The sequence below is a fragment of the Tamandua tetradactyla genome, chromosome 15 (assembly GCF_023851605.1).
Source record: "Tamandua tetradactyla isolate mTamTet1 chromosome 15, mTamTet1.pri, whole genome shotgun sequence".
Classification (NCBI taxonomy): domain Eukaryota; kingdom Metazoa; phylum Chordata; class Mammalia; order Pilosa; family Myrmecophagidae; genus Tamandua; species Tamandua tetradactyla.
The window spans coordinates 72113305-72133232 of record NC_135341.1 but is presented as its reverse complement, the minus strand read 5'-3'; the positions used below and the strand labels follow the sequence as shown (position 1 = coordinate 72133232).

General features: G+C 46.4%; 1 protein-coding gene across 2 annotated transcripts in view; it reads right to left on the bottom strand.

The window, feature by feature from the left end:
• RFTN1 (raftlin, lipid raft linker 1) overlaps positions 1 to 19928 on the bottom strand; it is a 255311-nt gene that overhangs the window by 55693 nt on the left and 179690 nt on the right. For both annotated transcript variants that reach the window (XM_077130048.1, XM_077130049.1), the window contains exon 5: positions 5623 to 5911. In XM_077130048.1, the coding sequence (XP_076986163.1) occupies positions 5623 to 5911 (289 nt within the window). The remainder of the gene's footprint in view (positions 1 to 5622; positions 5912 to 19928) is intronic.

The following is a 19928-nucleotide window of genomic DNA, read 5'->3' as shown; positions in this document are numbered from 1 at the left end:
ATTGTCCCACCAAGGGGCAAGGAAGCTGGGGCATTTCCTCAACAGCTCCACCTCTCATGGGCTGACTCCTGGGACATTAATTCCCTGGGACATCTGGCCTATGTGAGCCCATTCCAGAGAATACCTGTAAGCAGAGAAGCTGAGGAAGCTGCTGGCATGGCCAGAGCTGCCCGCCAGGGACCCTGAGGTGGGCAGAGCACCAACCACCACAGTCTGCTACGGTCAAGCACAAATGCAAAAAAATTAAAAAAAATCACAGCATTTGCATGGGAGAAGTGAGTGGGGAATTTGGAAATGACAAAAGTTAAAAAGCACATGATACTTCATCACACAGAAGGAACCCCTGCTCACATGGCAAGACAAAAGCACAACTTTCCCAAATACGTAATGAAACAAAAAAAGGGGAAGGCCAAAAGGAGAAATGAGACTGCTTGGGGTGGGATGGAGGGGAGACTGTCAGATACTGGAGACAGTGAGGACAGCACAGCCAGTTTTCCCATCTAGATCCTCCCCAGGGTGAAAGCCTGAAGCCAGAGACAGAAATAAATTTTTCAGGAAGGAAAAGGAAATGCTGTTGGAATTAAGAATCTCAAAAATATTTGTAGCCATGAAATATTGAGAGAAATCTGGTCTCATAACCCTTTAGTAAACTTTCTCTGCCTCCTTGGCCATAATCTTCTCTCTACTCACATGGAAACCAGCCAAGAGAAACTGTCCAAAACGATGCCCTTTGATGTTTGGATATTCTGATTCTCCAACACACATCCTCACATGAGCAGGCACCGGAGACTCCAAAAAGAAGCCCCAAGTTTGTAAAATTTGCTCAGCTGCTCTGTGACCCTACTGTGACCCCAGTTGGAAAAATGTTTTCAGATTCAGGACAGAAAGTCCCAAAGGAGGGGGGCAGGCAATGTTTCTGAGAATATTCTGAGGAGGGCTAGAGAACTGGACTGTTAGAGCACCCAAGGAGCCTCAAGACTGTCTTGTCGTCTTGCATTTATTTCTAGATCTGTCTCATTGTGTTTCAATTTCCCCCGACTGGGGGCCTTGCCTCATTTCATGTGGAACCCTAGTCTCCTGTCAAGCCCCCTTATTATGGCAGGTACTACATATATGTCTGCCAAATTGGCCTAAGCCAGACAAGTGGAGGATGACAGAGGAGAAAGAGAGCTCTGAGGTTTTGGGTGGACTGGGTGTGCTAACCCAGGCAAAGAGAGAGAGGGAGAGCAAGAGTCACGTCTGCTCACGCTGGTCTTGCTAAGCTACTTGGTATGTGGAGGAAGGGGGCAGATGTCCAGCTCTGAGGTCCATGCCAGGAGTAGGGACTTACGCAGGCAATGGAAACCCACAGTGGGTGCAGGCTGGCCTCAGAGCCATGACTAGTAGGTGTGCCTTTTCTTTGAAAGAAGGGTTGGGTGGGTCCTGGTGTCCAAGAAGATCTAGAGGGAGGAGAAGGTTCAGAGTCAGGCTTAAAGCGTGGGGCTCCACGGTTGGATCTGGGAGAAGGAAGAAGCGAGTGAGGTAGCTTGGAAGGAACAAGTAGGAGTGAGACTTGGCAGGGCAGCTGGGCTGGGTGTGGAATAAGGTCCACTGAGGTCATGTGGCAGGGGGAGATAAAACGAAAGGTTTGCATTGAGAGGGCAGGGCTGTGGGCACTGGGGTGGGGTTCTAGAATCTAGAGGAAGGCTGCTTCAGGCCTCAGTCAGGCCTGGGTAGTAAGAGCAGGGAAACTCAGGGCCAGGGTGAGGCAGAGGTGTAGGAAACACTGCCAGTGCTGCAGGGATCCAGTTGCAAGGCTGACAGCAGCCACCCATATGCACAAGGGCCTTTCACCTTCATCATTTCATGCAACTCTCGCAACCTCCCTGGGAGGGGGCTGCATCGGTTCCATGCCCAGAAGCCTTAAGTAGACCCCCCAGAAATCACAGGCTGGTAAGTGGCAGAGCCAAGAGTCTTTCAAACCCCAAACCTGGGCAGCTTCCCAACTCTAACAAGAGGCTAATCTCATCGGGACACAGAAAGCGGGAGCTGGTGACCACAGGTGGGGAGTTCAAAAGCCGTGTGTTAATGGGCTGAGTGAAAAGCCGGAGAGACAGTGGCAGGTGGCAGATGTGAGAAGGGCTCAAACCCTGGGGTAGGAGGATCCTGGGAGCAGGGGGGCGTGGGGAAGGGAGCAGCAGAGCTAGGGAAGGAGGCCACACATCAGAAACGCCAGAAACTGAAAAGCCAGATTTGGGAGGGGTGCAGTGGGGCATCTTTTCTCTCTTCCATCCCCCCTGAGTTTTAGGTTTTCACAGTGAGCTGGCTGCCGAGGTTGTGTACCAAATAAAATCCCCTCACTGAGAACTACAACTGAGAGCACCGGCTAAGGTCTCCGGCTGGCATTGCCAAGTACTGTGAGCGAGTGGGAAGGGCGGTCTCAGAAGGCTTTTCACTGCAATTTTGGTGACAATATGAACAACTAGAATTCGCGTGAACCTGTCTGAACTCCTTGTTTCTCTGATGGAAGTTGTAGCAACAGAGATGCTGAGGGAAGGACACGACAGAAAAGCCTGATGGCCAAGGGAGGAGCGATGGGTGGCTGGCACGGGACACGCCTTCCCGACGTGCACCGGCCCATCTGCTCCAAAGGAACAAAACAGGTTTCCTGGGGACAGAAATGCACCGGGAAATGCAACACAAGGGCCGGTTCACATTCCTGCGGACTGAGGTGCTGGGGTCGGGGCAAGGACAAGAGCATGTCGGCAGCGATAAGACAGGGGCAACTGAAAGAGGAGAGGGGCATCCTGGGGAGAGGCAGGGGCTGGCCCTGCAGGAGCTCAGGTGACCCCCCCTGCATAGCACGGCCCTCAAACAAACAGGAAACTCCCCGGGGATGAGGAAATAAAAGTCAATGAACAGGAAGAGAAACACGAAGTGAGCCTTCCCTGGCACCCGCAGGGGCACGGAGGGCAGAGCTGCTGGGCAGGGCAACTCTTCCCAAACCCACAGGGCTGGGGAGGGGGCAACACGCTGCCCTGTTTCTGGGTGGGGAGAATTTGCTGGAAACCCTGTCTGAGCAGTCACGGAGTAGACTCCTGCTCCCCTAGGCCTCCTATAAAGGAAATAAATTAAATGAGGAGAAGGAGGGGGAAGGAGGAAATTTCCCTCTGGATTTTTTTTTTAATTGTCTTGCTGTGATTGCCTATTTAAACCCACCTGGCAGAAAGAGGAGTAAAAACACTTCAACCTCCTTAGGGGGCCCTGAGAGAAAGGCAAGCTGAAAGCTGAGCAAGCAGCGGGGAGGGGACATTGGGGGGTGGGTAGGGGGGCGGTGCGTGTGAGAGAACTCCCCAGGGAAGGGCTTCCCAGGACACAGATTAGGAGAGAAGCTGGGGTCAGGAAAGGGCATGACCGGGGGAGACAGGGTCCCTGGATATCAAGCCTTCAGGAAGGATGGACGCTCCAGCTATGAGATGAAAATGTAACCGTATGGGGACAGGGGAAGCGACTTTCCCTATCTGTGAAATGGGTGTAACAACAGCACCTTCCTTTACAGAGCCGCTGTGAGAAATTAAGATGACACACGTTAGGACTCAGAACCCTGCTGGCAGATGTTACCACCCTGACTTCTGTCTGCCCATCGCCCGCCAGGGCCTTGCCCTGTAGTAACCATTTGTGTTTATTAGCTGACGTAAAAGTTCAAAGGCTCACAGCTCCATAAAGGATAACAGGGCGCTGCCTAAATTTCCAAGACTGTGACCTCCTGAGCAGAGAGGTAAGGGATTGTCCTCATGGTGGACAGTAAGTAGACAGCTGCCCATCTGGTGAGATTGGGGGAGTGGGGGTGGGGCACCTATGCCTCCCAGAATGCAAGGTAAACTGAGTCTGGCTTCTTAACCGCTGGACTACCTTGCCTCCCCACAGTCCTACCCCTTTCTCTCCTGGGGCCTCTGCCTGGCCTGAGCTCTCACCCCTCAAAGCCCTGGATTGTGGAGGAGAGCTCCAAGGAGGCCTGTCCTCCTTCTCAGGATCCAAAGAGCACACATCCAGCCAAACAGCAAGGAGAAGATGGAAGTTTCTGGAATAAGAGTTGGCCATCTGATGGGAGGTACACTCAGGGTCTGAATGAGCTCTTAGCTATTCTGTGAGGGGGGCAGAAGTCCACCTCAGTGTGGAAAATCAGAAAACTGAAGAGCTCTATTTCAGTACTATTTAAGGATCAAGGCCTTGATTAAACAATCGTTCTAATATATCCCAGAAGGGAGGCAGCTCCAACCTCTCCCTTGAAATCAACTTTGCAGAAAGCCCCACAATTAACCACCCCGCAATTTTCTTCTCAGTGAGCACTGATAGTAACAAAAGAAAGTATTTCACCTTCTTTCCTATACTCAAAGAATAAACTGTTCCTCATCATTTGTATGAGGCTAATTTCATTAGTAAATAAATAATAATAATGACATTAACAGGGAGGCATCTGGAATGGCCTGAACAGAAAGGTCTCCTGAGGCCTGGGGGTCTCCTAGGGTCAGTCTCGAACCTGGCTCTCCTTCCAGAGCTAGAAAAGGCCACACAGTATTAAACAATTTCCTGGCTCTCAGGAAATGGACGGACTCTAGCATTCCAGAAGAAACAAGTGAAACGGAAATATGGGGAAAGGCATAGAAACTTCGTTCCCGATACACAGAGGGTCTCAGCAGCTACGGTTAGGCTAGGAGCGTGTTACACAGCACAGGTGAGGGAGACAGGTGCAAGGGGGCATGGCCAAGCTCATTCAAAATGAGCTGGCTGAAAGGGGCTTCTGCACTGGTGCCTAGCGCTTTTACACTTCCTGTTAGAGCAGGGCAATTCAAGGGCAATGCAGCAGCGAGGGGGATAACCTAACCCCTGTTCTAGAATCTACTTCAAATAGGCACAACCTCAGAAAGCAAACGGTTGGGTGTCTGTGTAAGAAAGTTTCTCCTGTTAGACCGACTGCTGTCTCGACACTTTAATTCCATTTCTTTTTTGCTAAGAAGCCACGGGAAGTATGGAAAAATGGTTAGCCTATCTTTAATATGGGTCAAAAGTTCCAGTGCCTGGGAAATGAAACAAAAATGAAACAAAATCAAGTTTCAGTGGCTGAGAGATTTTAAACAGAGTCCAGAGGTCATTCTGGAGGTTATTCTTATGCACTATTTAGACATCCTCTTCAGTTTTTAGTGTATTGGAGTGACAGGAGGGAAATACCTGAAGCTGGTGAACTGTAATCCAACAGCCTTGATTCTTGAAGATGATTGTAGAAATAAAGTGCTTCAGGTGTGACCGTGTGGTTGCGGAAACCTTGCGAATGACACTCCCCTTAGCCGGTGTATGGACAGATGAGTAAAATAAATAAACAAATAATAGAGGGGCTGACGGGTATGGGATTTTTTGGGTGTTCTACTTACTTTTTAAATTTTTATTCTTATTTTAATTTTGGGGGTAATGAAAATGCTCAAAAATCGTTTGTGATGATGAATGCACAGCTATATGATACTGCGAACCACTGACTGTGCACTTAGGATGATGATATGGTATGCGAACATATTATATTTATGAATAACATTGCATTAAAGAACTAAAACCTAAAAACCAAGTTCCCGCGCTGGCAGGCAGACTCACTTCCGACGAGGGCCTCCGGCTGCGCTTCCGACGGCTTCCCGTCCGGGCTGCCCAGGGTCGTCCTCCAGCTCTGGGCTGAGACTCCTCCGTCCCCCTCTCTCGACTGTGGACTGGGTGGCTTGGCCACGGGCATCTCCCCGCTCGGGCTCTCGTCGGGCCCCGCCGGCACCCCCGGGCTCTGCGTGGTGGGGGCCGCCTGGCCGCGCGCCCCGGCGCCGGGCTTCCCTGGGGGGTGGTACTGCGGGACGACACCCACGAACTGCAGGCCCCGGAGCGCCGCCTCCTGCACCTGGGCGGCAGACAGAAGGGAGAGTCAAGGGGATGTTCCAGCAAAGGGTGGACATGTACACCCGCCAGGGCCCCTCAGGTGAGGCCGCTGAGGATAGTTCAGTTTGTACAGGAAAAGTATCCAGGGGGCAGGGGCTCCGCGTCTACAAGGGCAGGGCCCACGTCTATGGGGCAGCGTCCGCGCCGCACCCCCGCGTGCCTGGGGTGAGAGCGCCTGTGTCGTGTAGTTTGAACCACAGTGTCTGATAGAAAAATAACGCAAATTTGGCTGTGAGGGGTTGGGTTCACCTCTCTTTGAAACACTGTTAGTCCCTATTCGATACCTTTTTTTAAGAGGCTAGAAATAGGTTCTAAAAAGATGAGCTGGAACAAAGAGAGTTTGAAAGGGGAAGTTCATTTTGATAGGAGCTTTTCCCCCCTTTTTCTGATGAATCACCTACTTCCTGCCAATCGAGCTACTGTATAAACACTGTACATCTATATAACCGCATACTAACAACCAGATGGCATTTTATGACCCGGAGAACTTCCTCTTTTAAACCCTGCTTTGGTAAAGGAGGGCAGAGGTGGGGAAAACCACCACGTAGGTGAGCTTCTGTGCACGCTCCTGCAAGGGGGGGGATCTGTCTGAAGGACCTTCCACCCACCACATGGTGCTCTCAATCCTAAATTACCCTAAAGGAGCCCAAACACCAAGCCCAGCACGCAGCTTTTACTCTGGCAAACTCCCGAAACTCCAAGTCATGCAACATATGTTCAAATTTAGGTTCCTTCTCACTGCCCTACATACGAAGACGGAGGGCTTGTCTCTCTGCGATGCACTGAGGCACTTGAACTCTTCCCCTCTCTAAAACAGTAGCCCCCAGGCAAATGATGTAATAGAGTAATAAGTTGGAAGGCAGATCGAAAGTAATAGCCTAATAAAATTGAGCAAAAGCCAGGCAAAACTGGAAGATGAATTTTAGGGGACTTTCCAAGCAAGGATGCTCAAGTCACTTTACAAATAAATAAGAGGGATGGAGACCTCAGAGCTAAGTCTTCGTCACAACCCCCTGAGTGGATGACCTCAGAAAAACTTGAGGCATGTGCAGGGACCATCTACTGCCATTTGAGAATTAGTAAGCGTTCACACCGTGGAGCTATTCTCCCTAAAGGAGAAGTGAGCTTTGGAAGCCTTCTTGAATGAACCACCCTAACTTGAAGCAGAAGGTTGAGTTCCACACTGCACATCCTAGGAACTAGGATCTAGAGCAGTCACAAATGTGCAGTCTGGTTTTCTATAAATCTCATTAGTGAAAGACAAAACACATGTTCAAATTTAATAGTAATTGCCACCTATACACAGATCTATTTGTACCAGACAACACTTTACAAAAGTAGTTTTGTTTAATCCTTCAATGACCCTGCACAGTATCATTTTCTCCATTTCAGTTCAGGACACTGGGGCCGAGACATTCAGGTCATAAAGCAGCAAGGGGCCAAGGTTCAAAGCCAGGTCAGGCTCAGGCCAAAGGTCATTTTCTTAGCCATAAGACCAAGTGGACACAGCTCAAGGCATCAAGTACACACATATCCATGGATGTGTACGTGTCCCCACATATGCTCACGGTTGGCTCAATTCACTCTTCACAAGTTAAAAGTGTTAATTATACTTTTTACTCATGAATCTGTGATAGCCACCTATTTTTAGAAATTATTTTGGAAAATTTCTAAAAGGAGGTACAGGTAACAAAAGTTGTGAAAGAAATGGTAAAAAAAAAAAAAAAGAATCAATAACAAGGGTGGGGAGAGAATCATATCAAAGTTAAGGGAAATTATTACATACAAAGCATAGGTCTGAGCTTCCTGGCAACAAAGGCAAAAAGAGAAGTACAATGGAGTTTACCATCTTCAAATGAAAAGTGGAAACATGGCAGGTCAACAGGAGAAGCGTATTTGCTAGAAATGAACGGAGGGATTTGTTGTATAAATCTTAAAAAGATATGGAGCAAACCGTGTCTTCGTCAGCTTTACAGAAAATGAGGAGAGCTTTTTCTTATGCCAGTCATAGTGCTAACCCTTGACAGAAGGTGAAGGCATTATACTAGAGTAGTTTAGGCTTTGCAAAGGCTCTTGTGGATGGAGCCAACATGAAATAATCCAAGTAATAGGGCAGATATGACCTACTGCAAAAGATGACAGCATTCTAAGACGTGTCAGAGTCTGGGAAGTAGGCCACCTTTAGTACCAACTTCTCCAGTTCCCACTGCAGTGGAGTGAGATGGCTTTTCTCTGGTCTTAACTGTGAAAGCATGCTGCCTGTCAACCATGCTTCAGATGCTTAGTTTTAAATACATTATGCAAATTCTCAACACACTAGAAAAACTTAACTTCCACAAATGTCTACATTTGAGAAAATAATAATAATTTCCAAATATAGTGCCACAGGAAGGACAAAGAATGATTTCCCCTAAAACTGCTGATTTCTGTTTCAGCTACTGAGCCCATTAAACTCCACTGTGGCTTTCTCCTTACTAAACCACAAGTCCAGGTCTCTCAATTTGCTGGTGTGCTTGAGGAATAGGCACACTTAAGCTCTGGGCTTGCACCAGCCCCTGCTACCATCTGTCTCACCGCAGAGGAAACAGCTATGACTGTTAAATCATTTTTAGAAACTGGTTCCACCGAGGGCTCAGGTCTAGGCCAGTCTCGACTATGGGGTTTGAAGGCAGAAAATCACACCTGGAGCCGCACATCTGCCACTCACTGGCTGGGTGGACAAGAGTGGGTTCCGTAAGCTTTCTGTGCCTTCGTTTTCTCATCTATAAAATGGGGGAAATCATACTTTCCTTGCAGGTATTCCAAGGATCAGACATTCCATATGGAAAGCGCACCAGAGGACTAGGCACAGAGAAGGCACCTGGGGACCATCATTTTTGCTCTCATCTCCCCTCCTTAGCAGTCCCGGGCTTCAGTGGCCCTGTAGAGACTGCCAGGTGTCAGCCAGAGTGAGAAAGTGGGGACTCTGGACATTATCCCAGCTCTCTGCTTCTTCACTGGGAGTTTGAAGAACAAGAGAAGCTTATCATGACTCAGACTTGTGCCCTTCTCCCATAACAAACTGGACCACCACACTCTTTCCTGTACTGTAAACCTGTCCCCTAAGCCAGCAGTTCTCAAAGTAGGGTCAGCAGCAGCAGTATCGCCTGGTCAGGCCCTACCCCAGACCTGCAGAATTTCAAATTCTGGGGGTGGGGCCCAGCACCCTGTGCTTTAACAAGACTCTAGGTGATTCCAGTGTATCCTAAAGTTTGGGGCTCATTGCTCTAGAACATAAATTTCATGAGGGCAGGGACGTTTTTTCACTGCTGTGTTCCTGGTGTTGAAACGATGTCTGCTCAAGAAATATCTGTTGAATGAATGAATAATGAAATGAAAGAATGATGTATATGTACATCTTCGCTCCCAGAATGCACTCCTTGAAGGGAGGACTGGAGACTAATTTCTCAGCTCTAGAATCCTACAAACATTTATGAAGTCCCTATATCAGCCTAGACAAGCATTGTACTTAGGGTTGTAGGGATGCAAAGTAGGAGTCCTGATCCTCAAGAAGATTCAGTCAAATATTAGAAAGACATTTTTGAAATAATTAGAATAATATGAAATAATGCTTACACTGTGATGTTATATTAAAAATCAAGGTTCTAAACTTTCTAGACTCAATATTATGACAACTATGTGATATACACACAAAATTAAACTATAGAACTATGCATGGAAACATTCACCAAAGTGAAAACAGCACTGAGGTGAGTGGGGCTATGAGTGATTTTTTTCCCTATTTGTGTGTAATTGTTCAAAGTTTGTCTAATAAGCATGCACATTTCTTTTAGAATAGAAAAAAATGAATGTCTTAAAAATTCTCATAAGGGTGCTAAATGCAGTACAAGAAATGACAGTGAAGAAAGTGATTACTTCTACCTAGAAATTGTGGCTCAGGAAGGTCAGGGCAGTAACAAATGAAATAGTGAAATATAATAGGAAGAAGCAAGGAATGTAGCAGAACTGGAGTGTACAAGCCCCACCTTAAAGCATTCAAATTCATTTTTTTCCAAAAATAGTGTGCTAGACAAAAAGCCTATTTGGGGACCAAATCTGAAGAAGGTTTGCAGGATGAATAGGAGCTCACCAAGCAGATGAAGGAAGCAGAGAAGGGCAATCCACAGAAGGGAAGGAAGGATTATCTTGTGCAAAGGCTTGATGGGGTACAATGACCTGGTATGTTAAAGAATCATCCAGAAATATTTCTGGAACATGACACAAGAAGCCAGGAGTGCTTAGAAATGAGGCTGGGGTGGAAAGCACAAAGGGCCAGTTCATGGACATCCTCGGATACCTGGCCAACATAGATTCCAACTTCACCCTGTAGACTGAGCACATCCCCAATCTTGCCACCAAAGAACTCTAAGAGCAGTGGAGAACAGAAGTCTCATGGCAAAGCACAGACTTTCTTTGAATGCTCATCTTTTAACTTAACCATCAATGCAAATTTTTATCCTGCACAATAGAACTGTATAGTATCAAAACCCTTAAAAAGATGCAAAAGCTAAATGCTCCCCATCTCAAGCTTTCCAGGGAAATTCATGTCCCAGGAAGATGAAACATCTTTGTAGATAAATCTTTGTCTGCAGCTCCTGATTATTTCCTTCGGGTGGATTCCTGGAAGTGGAATTACTGGGTCAAAGGATATCAACTTTTCAAAAGGCTTGGGACAGGGTGCCAAATTGTTTACCAGAAAGGGTGAGTAGTTCTTTTTAACCAGAAGAACAGCACTTAGGTAGTATAAAGATGGATATCTGGCTAGACCCTAGGGGCGCTGATGATTCTGGTTCTCTCCCATATCCTAATACAGGCACTTCATCTTCTCTTTTCTTACAGTCATTTGACTGCATAGGCAGCTGAACTTTGTTTGTTTCCCATTCATTCATCTATTCATTTGCTTATTCACAAGTCTCCACTGAGGACCTCCCATGCACCATCAAAACTGAGAGCACTGGTTGGTCTTCATCAGATCTCCTCACTCTACTCATCCCTTGGTGACTTCCTCTATGCATGGTCTTAACTATACTCATATAAATGATTCCCAAGTTTGGACCACCCCTGACTTTCCTGAGGTCTAGATCCACATGGCCAGCAGTATCCTCATCTCTCAAACTGGAGTCACGGAGTCTTCCTCAGCTCTTCCCTTTTTCTAACCCTCAACATCCACTTGCCACATCTTGCCAGATTCAGCTCTCAGTGTGTCTGGAATCCCTTCCCACTCTCCACACCTTTAAGATTGCTTTGCTTCAGGGCCTCATCATCTGTGGCTTGATTACTTCAAGCCACACTAAAGTCTTCTTCATAATCATGGGGTCAAGCCAATATGGAAAAACAAAATCATGAACAGCCAGGTTGCCGTAGTTACGGAGTTCCCCACAGGCAGTCACGTGCCTGCCCACAGACCGTCTCTAATAACTGGATTAGTTAAAATAACAACGGCCAACATCATACAGCTCTCCCACTGAGAACTTTCACATGCTTTGTCTTAGTCAAAAGAACACCTTGCAGAAGAGGAAACAGGCTCAACGAGGGTTCTGGACTGGCCAAACTTCACGGAGCTCCTCAAAGGCAAAGTCCAGATGTGACTCTGATGCTCCTTCAACGATATCACTCTTCTTGCTTTATATAATACAATTTTTACCAAGATGGCCAGTGTCGGATATCAGTTTAAATTAAAATACACGCTCACCCACCTTCTTCTCATCTCCCCTGCTCTTAAGAATTTCAATAACTTAAAGGAATAATCATTGCTGGGTTAGGTACCTGAAATTAAAGATGGCATGTTCAATCAATGCAAGACTTCATTCAATCGCTCTATAATAAGTGAGAATTAATTCCATGGTAACTAGATTTTCCTAATCAAAAATCAGGGATCATGAAGTGACAAAGATTCCTTTTATCTGTTTTTTTTTAATTTAGTTGTATAAAAAGTCTCAACTCAAAAAAAAAAGTCTCAAGTCACTGTAAACTATATCATCTGTGGTTTATATTTAATGAATTACTTTGATTAAAAATAACATGACATTGAGCTAATCACTCAAAATCTAGGACGCATTTCTGTGACGCTACCTTCAAAATTAAAGTTATCACCATGCTGCCGGTGATGGTACAAATATAACAATCTATGTACATGCTGGAGCACATATTTGCTTTTTATAGTACATGTATTAGGATGAGACCCGTTAGGGGAGATGGGTATGGGTTGGATTTCCTAAGAGTGAAGCTGTGTGACACGGGAGAGGGGGCAGGGCAGGCTCTCCCTGGCAGGTCAGTAGGAACTGCAGTGCTCCCCGCCACGCTGGATGCACGGGAGAAGGGTGGGTCAGAGGTTATTTTGTCTGAATCTAATTAAGCAAGGCAGCAAGTTAAGGGGGATGAAGAGAGTAAGGTGGTCCAGGGCAGGGTGACAGAGGTCTCTAAATCTGACTCAGTGTGAAATCTGACTCTAAATCTGACTCAGTGTGAAATGAAGAGACATTCAAGGACTTCCAAAAGACAGTGAGAAAGCACTTGTGGCCTTGCCCAAACCGAGGGCAAGGCCACAAGGACTTAATTTGGTTTTAATTAATTCAAGGTCCTGGGGGAGAGGCTGGAGTGAGGGAGGAAGGCTGACAGAGGTTACTGTGGCCCAGGTAAAGGAGATTTCCCCACCACTTCTTTGAGGAGAGCTGCTACACACTGGGTCTATTTACGCCTGGTAGATTTATTTCTCACAGGTTACAGGTATTTTCTAAGTTTATGATGAATTTAGTAAAACGCCTAAAACTAATGAGCCAATTCTTGCCAGGAATCAGAAAGTGACTGATTTTTAAAAAATATATAGCTGCACTGCCCAATATGTTAGCTACTAGCCACATGTAACTATTTAAATTTAAATTAATTCAAATTCAAAAGAAATAGAACACCAGTTCCTCAATCGCACAAGTCACATTTCAAATGCTCAGTAGCCACATGGAGCTAGCCGCTACCACACTGGACAGTACAGAGAGAGAACATTTCCATCATCACAGAAAGTTCTATAAGACGGTGCTGCTCTGGAAGATAACAAATCATACAAAATATTGAATAATAGAAACAGAGCTTTGTTTCAGCAATGGTTTCAGAGGTATGTAAATATGCATAAAGACCAAGATTCTCTTAGACACTATACGTCCCAAATATACCCCAGAGACCAGCCCACTGCCCAATTTGACCCTTTCTCAGAACCAATGAGCCACATAAGACCTTTTCAAGTCTTTGGGGAATCCGTGACCACACACAGGGAGCACACAAACAGAAGCATGCACTGTGTGCCAAGAACAGATACAAAAGTGCTGTTCTGGGTTGCACGGTTGCACATGAGTCTTTACAGTGAATATTTTATCAAACACACATAGCCCTTTCCATCTTTTGTCACCTAAACTCTTGTACAGCTTTCCAAAAAGGCAGGTTCAAAAATAACATGCGTTTTAGCTCACGACTGAAACTGCCTTTAGTTCTGACGCGTTAACACTTAGCTTTAGGAGCTGACAACTCTGGCAAGCACTGCTGGGCATTTAGGTCCATTGTGGGGCCATGAGGAAAGATCAGCATTTATGGTTCTGCTTCTGCCCTGGAGACCTTCTGAGGTCTCTGTGTTCTCCTTAATGACTGGGAGGCCTTAGAATGAGCCCTGGACAAGGAATCTGAAGACGGAAAGCTTTGGACCCAGCTCTGCCACTTGCTAGCTATGTTACTGGTCAGATCATTTAATTTATCTGTGCTTTAGTTTCCTAATCTATAAAATAGGGATAATAATATACATTCATTCTATTCCTAACCGTTCACTGAGTGTCTACTGTATGCTGAGCACCGGGTACTGGGGAAGCAGTGTGAGACTTACAGCAACCATCCTGCCATCTTGGATTTAATAAGGGTTGGCTTAACTCAAAGAGTATTTGAGAGAATCTGGAGAGTTAACTTATATCCTAAGTTTAAGGGACCAATGCTTGCCCTCAAAACCCTGGCAAGATTGAAGTGGGAAGAAGGAGGCACACCTTTATTCTCCTCTGCTATGAGGGGTGATTTGGTGGGAAACATGAGAAATGCCAAGTAAACTCCTAAAGGAGACAAAAGGAAGAGGTGGGGCCCAGAGTTTGGGTGGGAGCAGGGAAGAGATCCATCTTTTGGTGGTTCTGCTCAAGGCAGGCATTTCTGATGAAAGAAACCTAATTTGCCCAAATTATCTGCATTAATTGCCTCAGTCCTTGTCATTCAGATTGTGCCTATAATTTCACAATTCATTAAAAATGGAGTGCATGAGAGTTAAACATCAGTTGGAAAGAGGGAGTGCTGCCAAACTCCATTCCTTCTAAGATCTTCCATGAGCTTCCAACGCCCCCAGAAAACCAACCTGCCAGAAGATCTCCATCCCAGATGTCAAAAGTCGACATCAAAGATGCAAAGGAAGGTGAACAGGGAAATCCTGTTTGCGAGGGGCTCAAAGAGCAGCCAGCAGGGTAGAGCCAGAGCTGGGCTTTAGGTGGACCTGGAACCAGAGCCTCTGACACTGAGCAGGAAGCCACCTGCCCGTTTTGACCCCAGTTCTCTTTATATGATGGCACCATCCTTCTTTCTTCATTAAAGCCAAATTTCTCCAGATGACAGAAAATTTGCCCAGCTACAACTCTGTGGTTTAGCCACTGGAGAGACTGTGTCTAAACTTCCTGGTTATCCACAGCCAAAGATGCCAGGGGAGGGCCCTCACTGGTCCCACATAGGCCATGTCCACTCCCAAGCCACTCATCTCTGGCCAGGGGGTAGATGGCTTCCATGGAAATCGTACGGCTGTACTCTACTCATGAAGCAGCTCGCAGAAGAAAAGGGATTTCAGGGCAGACTAAAGAAACGTTTAAATGTCTATTGTGTATACACATCATCAGATGTGGAATAAAATGTGAAATCTGCTCAGTACCCGCAAGCACTAAAATTAAGAAAAGAATGTAAAACAAGTGTTATTTAAGGCAACTGACAGTTAAGTCAAGCCAGAATAAGCAAATAAATCCACATCTACCACCACAATGTTGGTATGTTTTTGGTCAAAGTGATTTCTGTGGCAGGGCCATAGGTTAGGTTGTCTGTTTAGACACAGCATTTTTCTACTTTGCACACAACATCCCAGTATATCTCTTTCAGGTCTCATCAAAGTTATTTATTAAGAACACTTTCTGGAGCCACTCCCAACCACTCCACAACACAGAGTGATTTGCCTTAATAGATGAACACGCAGATCAGACATGGTACAATGCAGAGCTACATGCTGGAACAGAAGAGGTTCGATTCCCAGCAGATTTTCATTGGCTCAGCAAGTCCCTAATGTCCTTCGGTATATGTCCATCATCAGAACTTAGCATGTATGAAGGCCTGAAATCCACAGCAAAATGCAAAGACCTAGAAACAAGGGAGTTACTGTCACCCTTCCAGGAACACCAAGAGAAAAGAACTAGTTGGGGACAGCTACCTCCCCTCCAAGGCTGCAAGATACCCACCATTCCATTAAACACCAGTGTATACCCAGAAAAGAAACAGATAAATCAAATCTCAGAACATAATGCTGGCAAAGCATTTTGAAAGAATTTCATCTCATAGTACCAAAGGGAAGTAAAAAAATAAGCACTGGACTTCATAGCTTGTTATTTCTGTAGGTGGCTAAAGCCATGGTTTGCAAAATAGCCTCACCTAAAGGTGGGATCTGCACATGCAGAAATGGTTCTGGGGAAGGATTCCCATAAGGAACAAGGTTAGCCAAGGCAAAGGGCTAAGAGAGTATCAGAAGTTTGGCAGGAAAGAGCAAACATCCAGGGTGTCAGTTGCGAAAATCATACACTGAGAAAACATTTACTGAGAGCTTTCTAAGTGCCAAACACTGCTGCAAGGGCTTTACATGGATTAGTTTATTTAATCCTTATAATAACAACAGGTATTCTTTTTCATCACCCATGATAGAGATTAGAAAACTGAGGCAGAGAGAAGTTAGGCAACTTGCCCAAGGTCACACAGTGACAGGTAGGAGTCACACCCAGGCAGCCTGGCTCCAGAGCCCTGATTCTTAGCCTATATACTCTATGATTAATGCTCCTCTGAAATATCAGGATAGATCTTGAAGGGTCTTGAAACTTAAGAGCTTAGACTTATTGTTCTTTAGGCAATGAGATGCAGCACGGTTTCTGAGAGGCACTGATATAGTCAGGCCTCTCCAAGGAGAAATCCATCTGCCCACAGGATGTGGTATGGATCAGAGGGAAGGCAAGGCCGTGGGAATAGACGTGAACAGGCAGGAGGCAAGACGACGGGTTGGGGGACTGGAAGTCACGTTGAGCTTGTGGGAGAGGTCATAAGAGCCTACACTAGTCATGGGAAAGGATGTGAAAAGTACAAGGGAGAGAGAATTCTAAAGTAGAAACAGCAGTCTGTTAGCAAAAAGTTGGTACACTGTGGGGCTCTGATGAGTTAAACAACGGGTGGCTGTACAATCTCTGGTCCAAAGAAGGCATCGTTGAACCAGAAGGTAAAACAACTAATAATTAGGTTGGGGCTGTCCAAGCAAACCGAGACCTGTGGTCACCTGATTAAACATGAGCTGCAGTGAAGTCCAGAAAGCCGCTCTAAAAGGTGTGCAGAGGATGCTGCTTCTCACCCTTCCCTGCCCAGCATCTCACCCACTTCTTCCATCGCTCTCCTGTGGTCTCACCCTTGGCTTTCCCCACCTGGCCACTCCCATAAATGCTGACTATATCCAATCCACCCCAGGGCCACAGCAAGGAAGGTGCACCACTGCCTGCACCTCTCAGCCCGCCCCTCGCCACGTTCTGGTCCCTGAGGGGCTTTCTGCCCTCTCCTGAGCACCCTATACCCCGCACACCTCCCCATCCCTCTCCAGAGAGAAAATCAAGGCCGGTAGCAGAGAATCTCCCACCCCACCCCACCCCCATGTCCTCTTCTGGCCACCTCTAACTTATCTCTCCCCTCTCTGTCCCCCACATCAGTGGGACGAGGCCAATGCTCCCCTGGGCCATGGAGCAGGTGCCCTCCAGTCTCCTGGAGGACCGAGCTCCACCTTCCCCTACACCCTCAATCTCTCCCTCTCTACTGGCTCTTTCCACTTAGCATACAATTTGATTCGAGCTGTAGGGTAGGGTAAGGTAGGGTAGGGAAAGGACCCAATCACAATAAAATATGAGCCTCCCCTCCACCGTGTACCCCTGCCTCGCTGACTCCACTCCCATGGCTGTGCATCCCACCACTCTCTGGCTCGTGCACCCACCTCTCACCGAAACATCGCCCCTGCCCTCCTGGTGACCTCCTCGGGGTGGCGTCCTACCACCAGCCTCTCTCTGGAGCACCATACGGCGGAGTGCTCCCTCCTCCTGGACATGATCCTCCCTGGTCCGTCTGCCATCCCCCCTCTGAGGGTCCCCCTCTGCACCTGCCGGCTCACCGTTCACTCTCCCACAGCAGCTAGACTGCCTTTTAAAGTTATAAACCAGCCAAGGCCACCTGTGTAAAACTCTCCATTGGTGCTCCATCACACTGAGAATAAAATCCCAACTCCTGAACCCAGCCTGCGAGCCCACCCCACCCCACCTCAGGAACAGGGCCCTGCCCACCTCTCAGGCCATGTCCCCTACCTATTCACTCCCCTCCAGCCTCACCAGCCTTGGCATCTTGAACACTCAAAGACTGTCCCACTGGAGGGCCCCGGCCTCGCAGATCCCTCTGTGTAGGATGCTGTTCCCTGGGTGTGTGGGATGCTGTTCCCTCTGTGTGGGATGCTGTTCCCTGGATCTGCACATGATGGTTTCTTCTTGTCACAGGGTCTCAGTTAAAATGGTCCCTCTCCCCATTCATGGTCTTCCCTGAACCCCCAGTCTGAGAAGGTCACCAGCTCATCCCTTTGTTTAACTTTCATCATATCATTTATTTCCACCTATTTTCTCACTCATTTGCTTGCCTTTGCTAGACGAATGGGTGCTCCACCAGGGCAGGGACACGGCCTATCTGTTTCTTGCTGTGTCCCCAGTATCTGGAATACTTCCTTGGACATACGCTAAGTACTCAGAAAATGTTTCTTAAAGGAACGAGTATGTATGAGTTTAAATTTGTGATGTCTCAGGTTACCCTCGAGAGGAAAAGTTTATGAGTCAACAATTTCAAGAAATATACATCTGGGACCAACAATGTTTTACAAATACACTCATGTGAGTTTTGAAAACCTGCACATTGTTCCCTACTGGTATCATCTTAACAGCAAAGAACACTGAGGTCTAGAGAAAATTAACAGGTTGCAGGTCCAGGAATAATCTCAATAAAGCAGCACCGTTAAAATCATATGCAGCCCTTGGGTTTCCAGTCCATTTTTTAACAAACCAGGTCAATCTGCCCCTCAGGAAAAAGAAAAGAGGCAGCAATAAACAATTTGTTAATATCAGTACTTGGTAACAAGCTAAAAAAAAAAAACCCTCATTACAGGGCATTTCAGTATTCCTTCTTTCATAAAGGTGCTACCTAAGCTGAAGCAATGCATTTTCTCATAAAAGCAGCTAGAATCCTGGAGCTCCTGTGGTTGACAAACCCAATTTTATACTTTGGTAAAACCAGTGAATGTGAAATTACAAACTTGGGACCTCAAGGGCTTATTAAGACTCCTGGGAATGTTCTGGAAAATTAGCTTTAGCATCTTCATGGACCTCCAGGCTCAGCACCACAGTTAAACGTCTGAGGCAAAAGAATGTAAGTTTAAAGAACTTTCACCAGCAGCAGATGTTTGCCTTCACACCACACTGCTTTAACATCTAGCGTTCATGACTTTTTTCCCCCACCATGCCTGATTTACACAGGCTTCCAAAGCATTAATGAAAGGCACTTTAACAGAATGCTCAGATGGTGTGGCTGGGCCATTGTTATCTTAGTTTTAACCCTCAGTTTTAAAACTACTTCCATGTCTCCAGAACAACAAAAATATAATCTGGTTGTACTGGCATTTGAAATTCCCATGGTCAACAAGCAATTACACAAGTACTTGGGAATGGTTTTCATTACAACACGCTAAGGAAATGAATGCTTGCTTGTTTTTTTTGTAAATGCCCTCCAGAACCCTGCATTGACTCTCCTAGATGATGGAAACAAACTGAGAGAGTTTCAGATCTCACGAAGATAGGAGATCACTTTGAGTAGTAAATAGGGTTTGGGGAGGGTGGGGGCTTTAAACCTTTATAAATGCTGGGTATCACATTTAAAGATTATTTCCAATGCCCAATAACCCTTATATTCAATACTCAATTTCTAATTCCCATTTCTGACTTTCAGTTTCATTTTTTTATGTATACCATATTAACCCGGAATGTAGTTCTCTCCTAGAAGAATGAAATGAAAATGAATGTAGCAAGTCTGAATTCAATGCATGTTAAAGACAGTCTTTTCCAAAGAGGGCCACGACAGTATCTCTCATCCCACATGCTCTTCTAGAACCCTGTCTCTGCCCCATCAAAAAGAGGGGTCTATGTCCCCTCTACTTGAACCTGGCTGGTCTTTGTGACAGCCTCTACCAACGAATCTGGTGAAAAGGAAGCTATGCGGGTTTTAGGCTTGGTCATAAAAATTCCATGAACTTTTCTACCTTGTTTTCTTGGGTTGCTTGCTCTGAGAACCCAGCCACCATGCCAGGGGGATGCCCAAATGGTCTGTGGAAAGGACACTAGTCAACACCCACTTGAGAACCAGGTGAGAGACCATCTGGAAACGGATTCCCCAGGCACTGCTGGGCCACCCCTGAGATTCCAAGTGGAGCAGAGCTTAGCTGTCTCTGCCACATCCTGCCCAAGTTGCAGATTTGGGAGCAAAATAAATGTTGTTTTAAGCCACTATGTCCTGGGGTGGCTTGTTACACATCAATAGCCAACCTCTTAAAATGCAGTCATCCT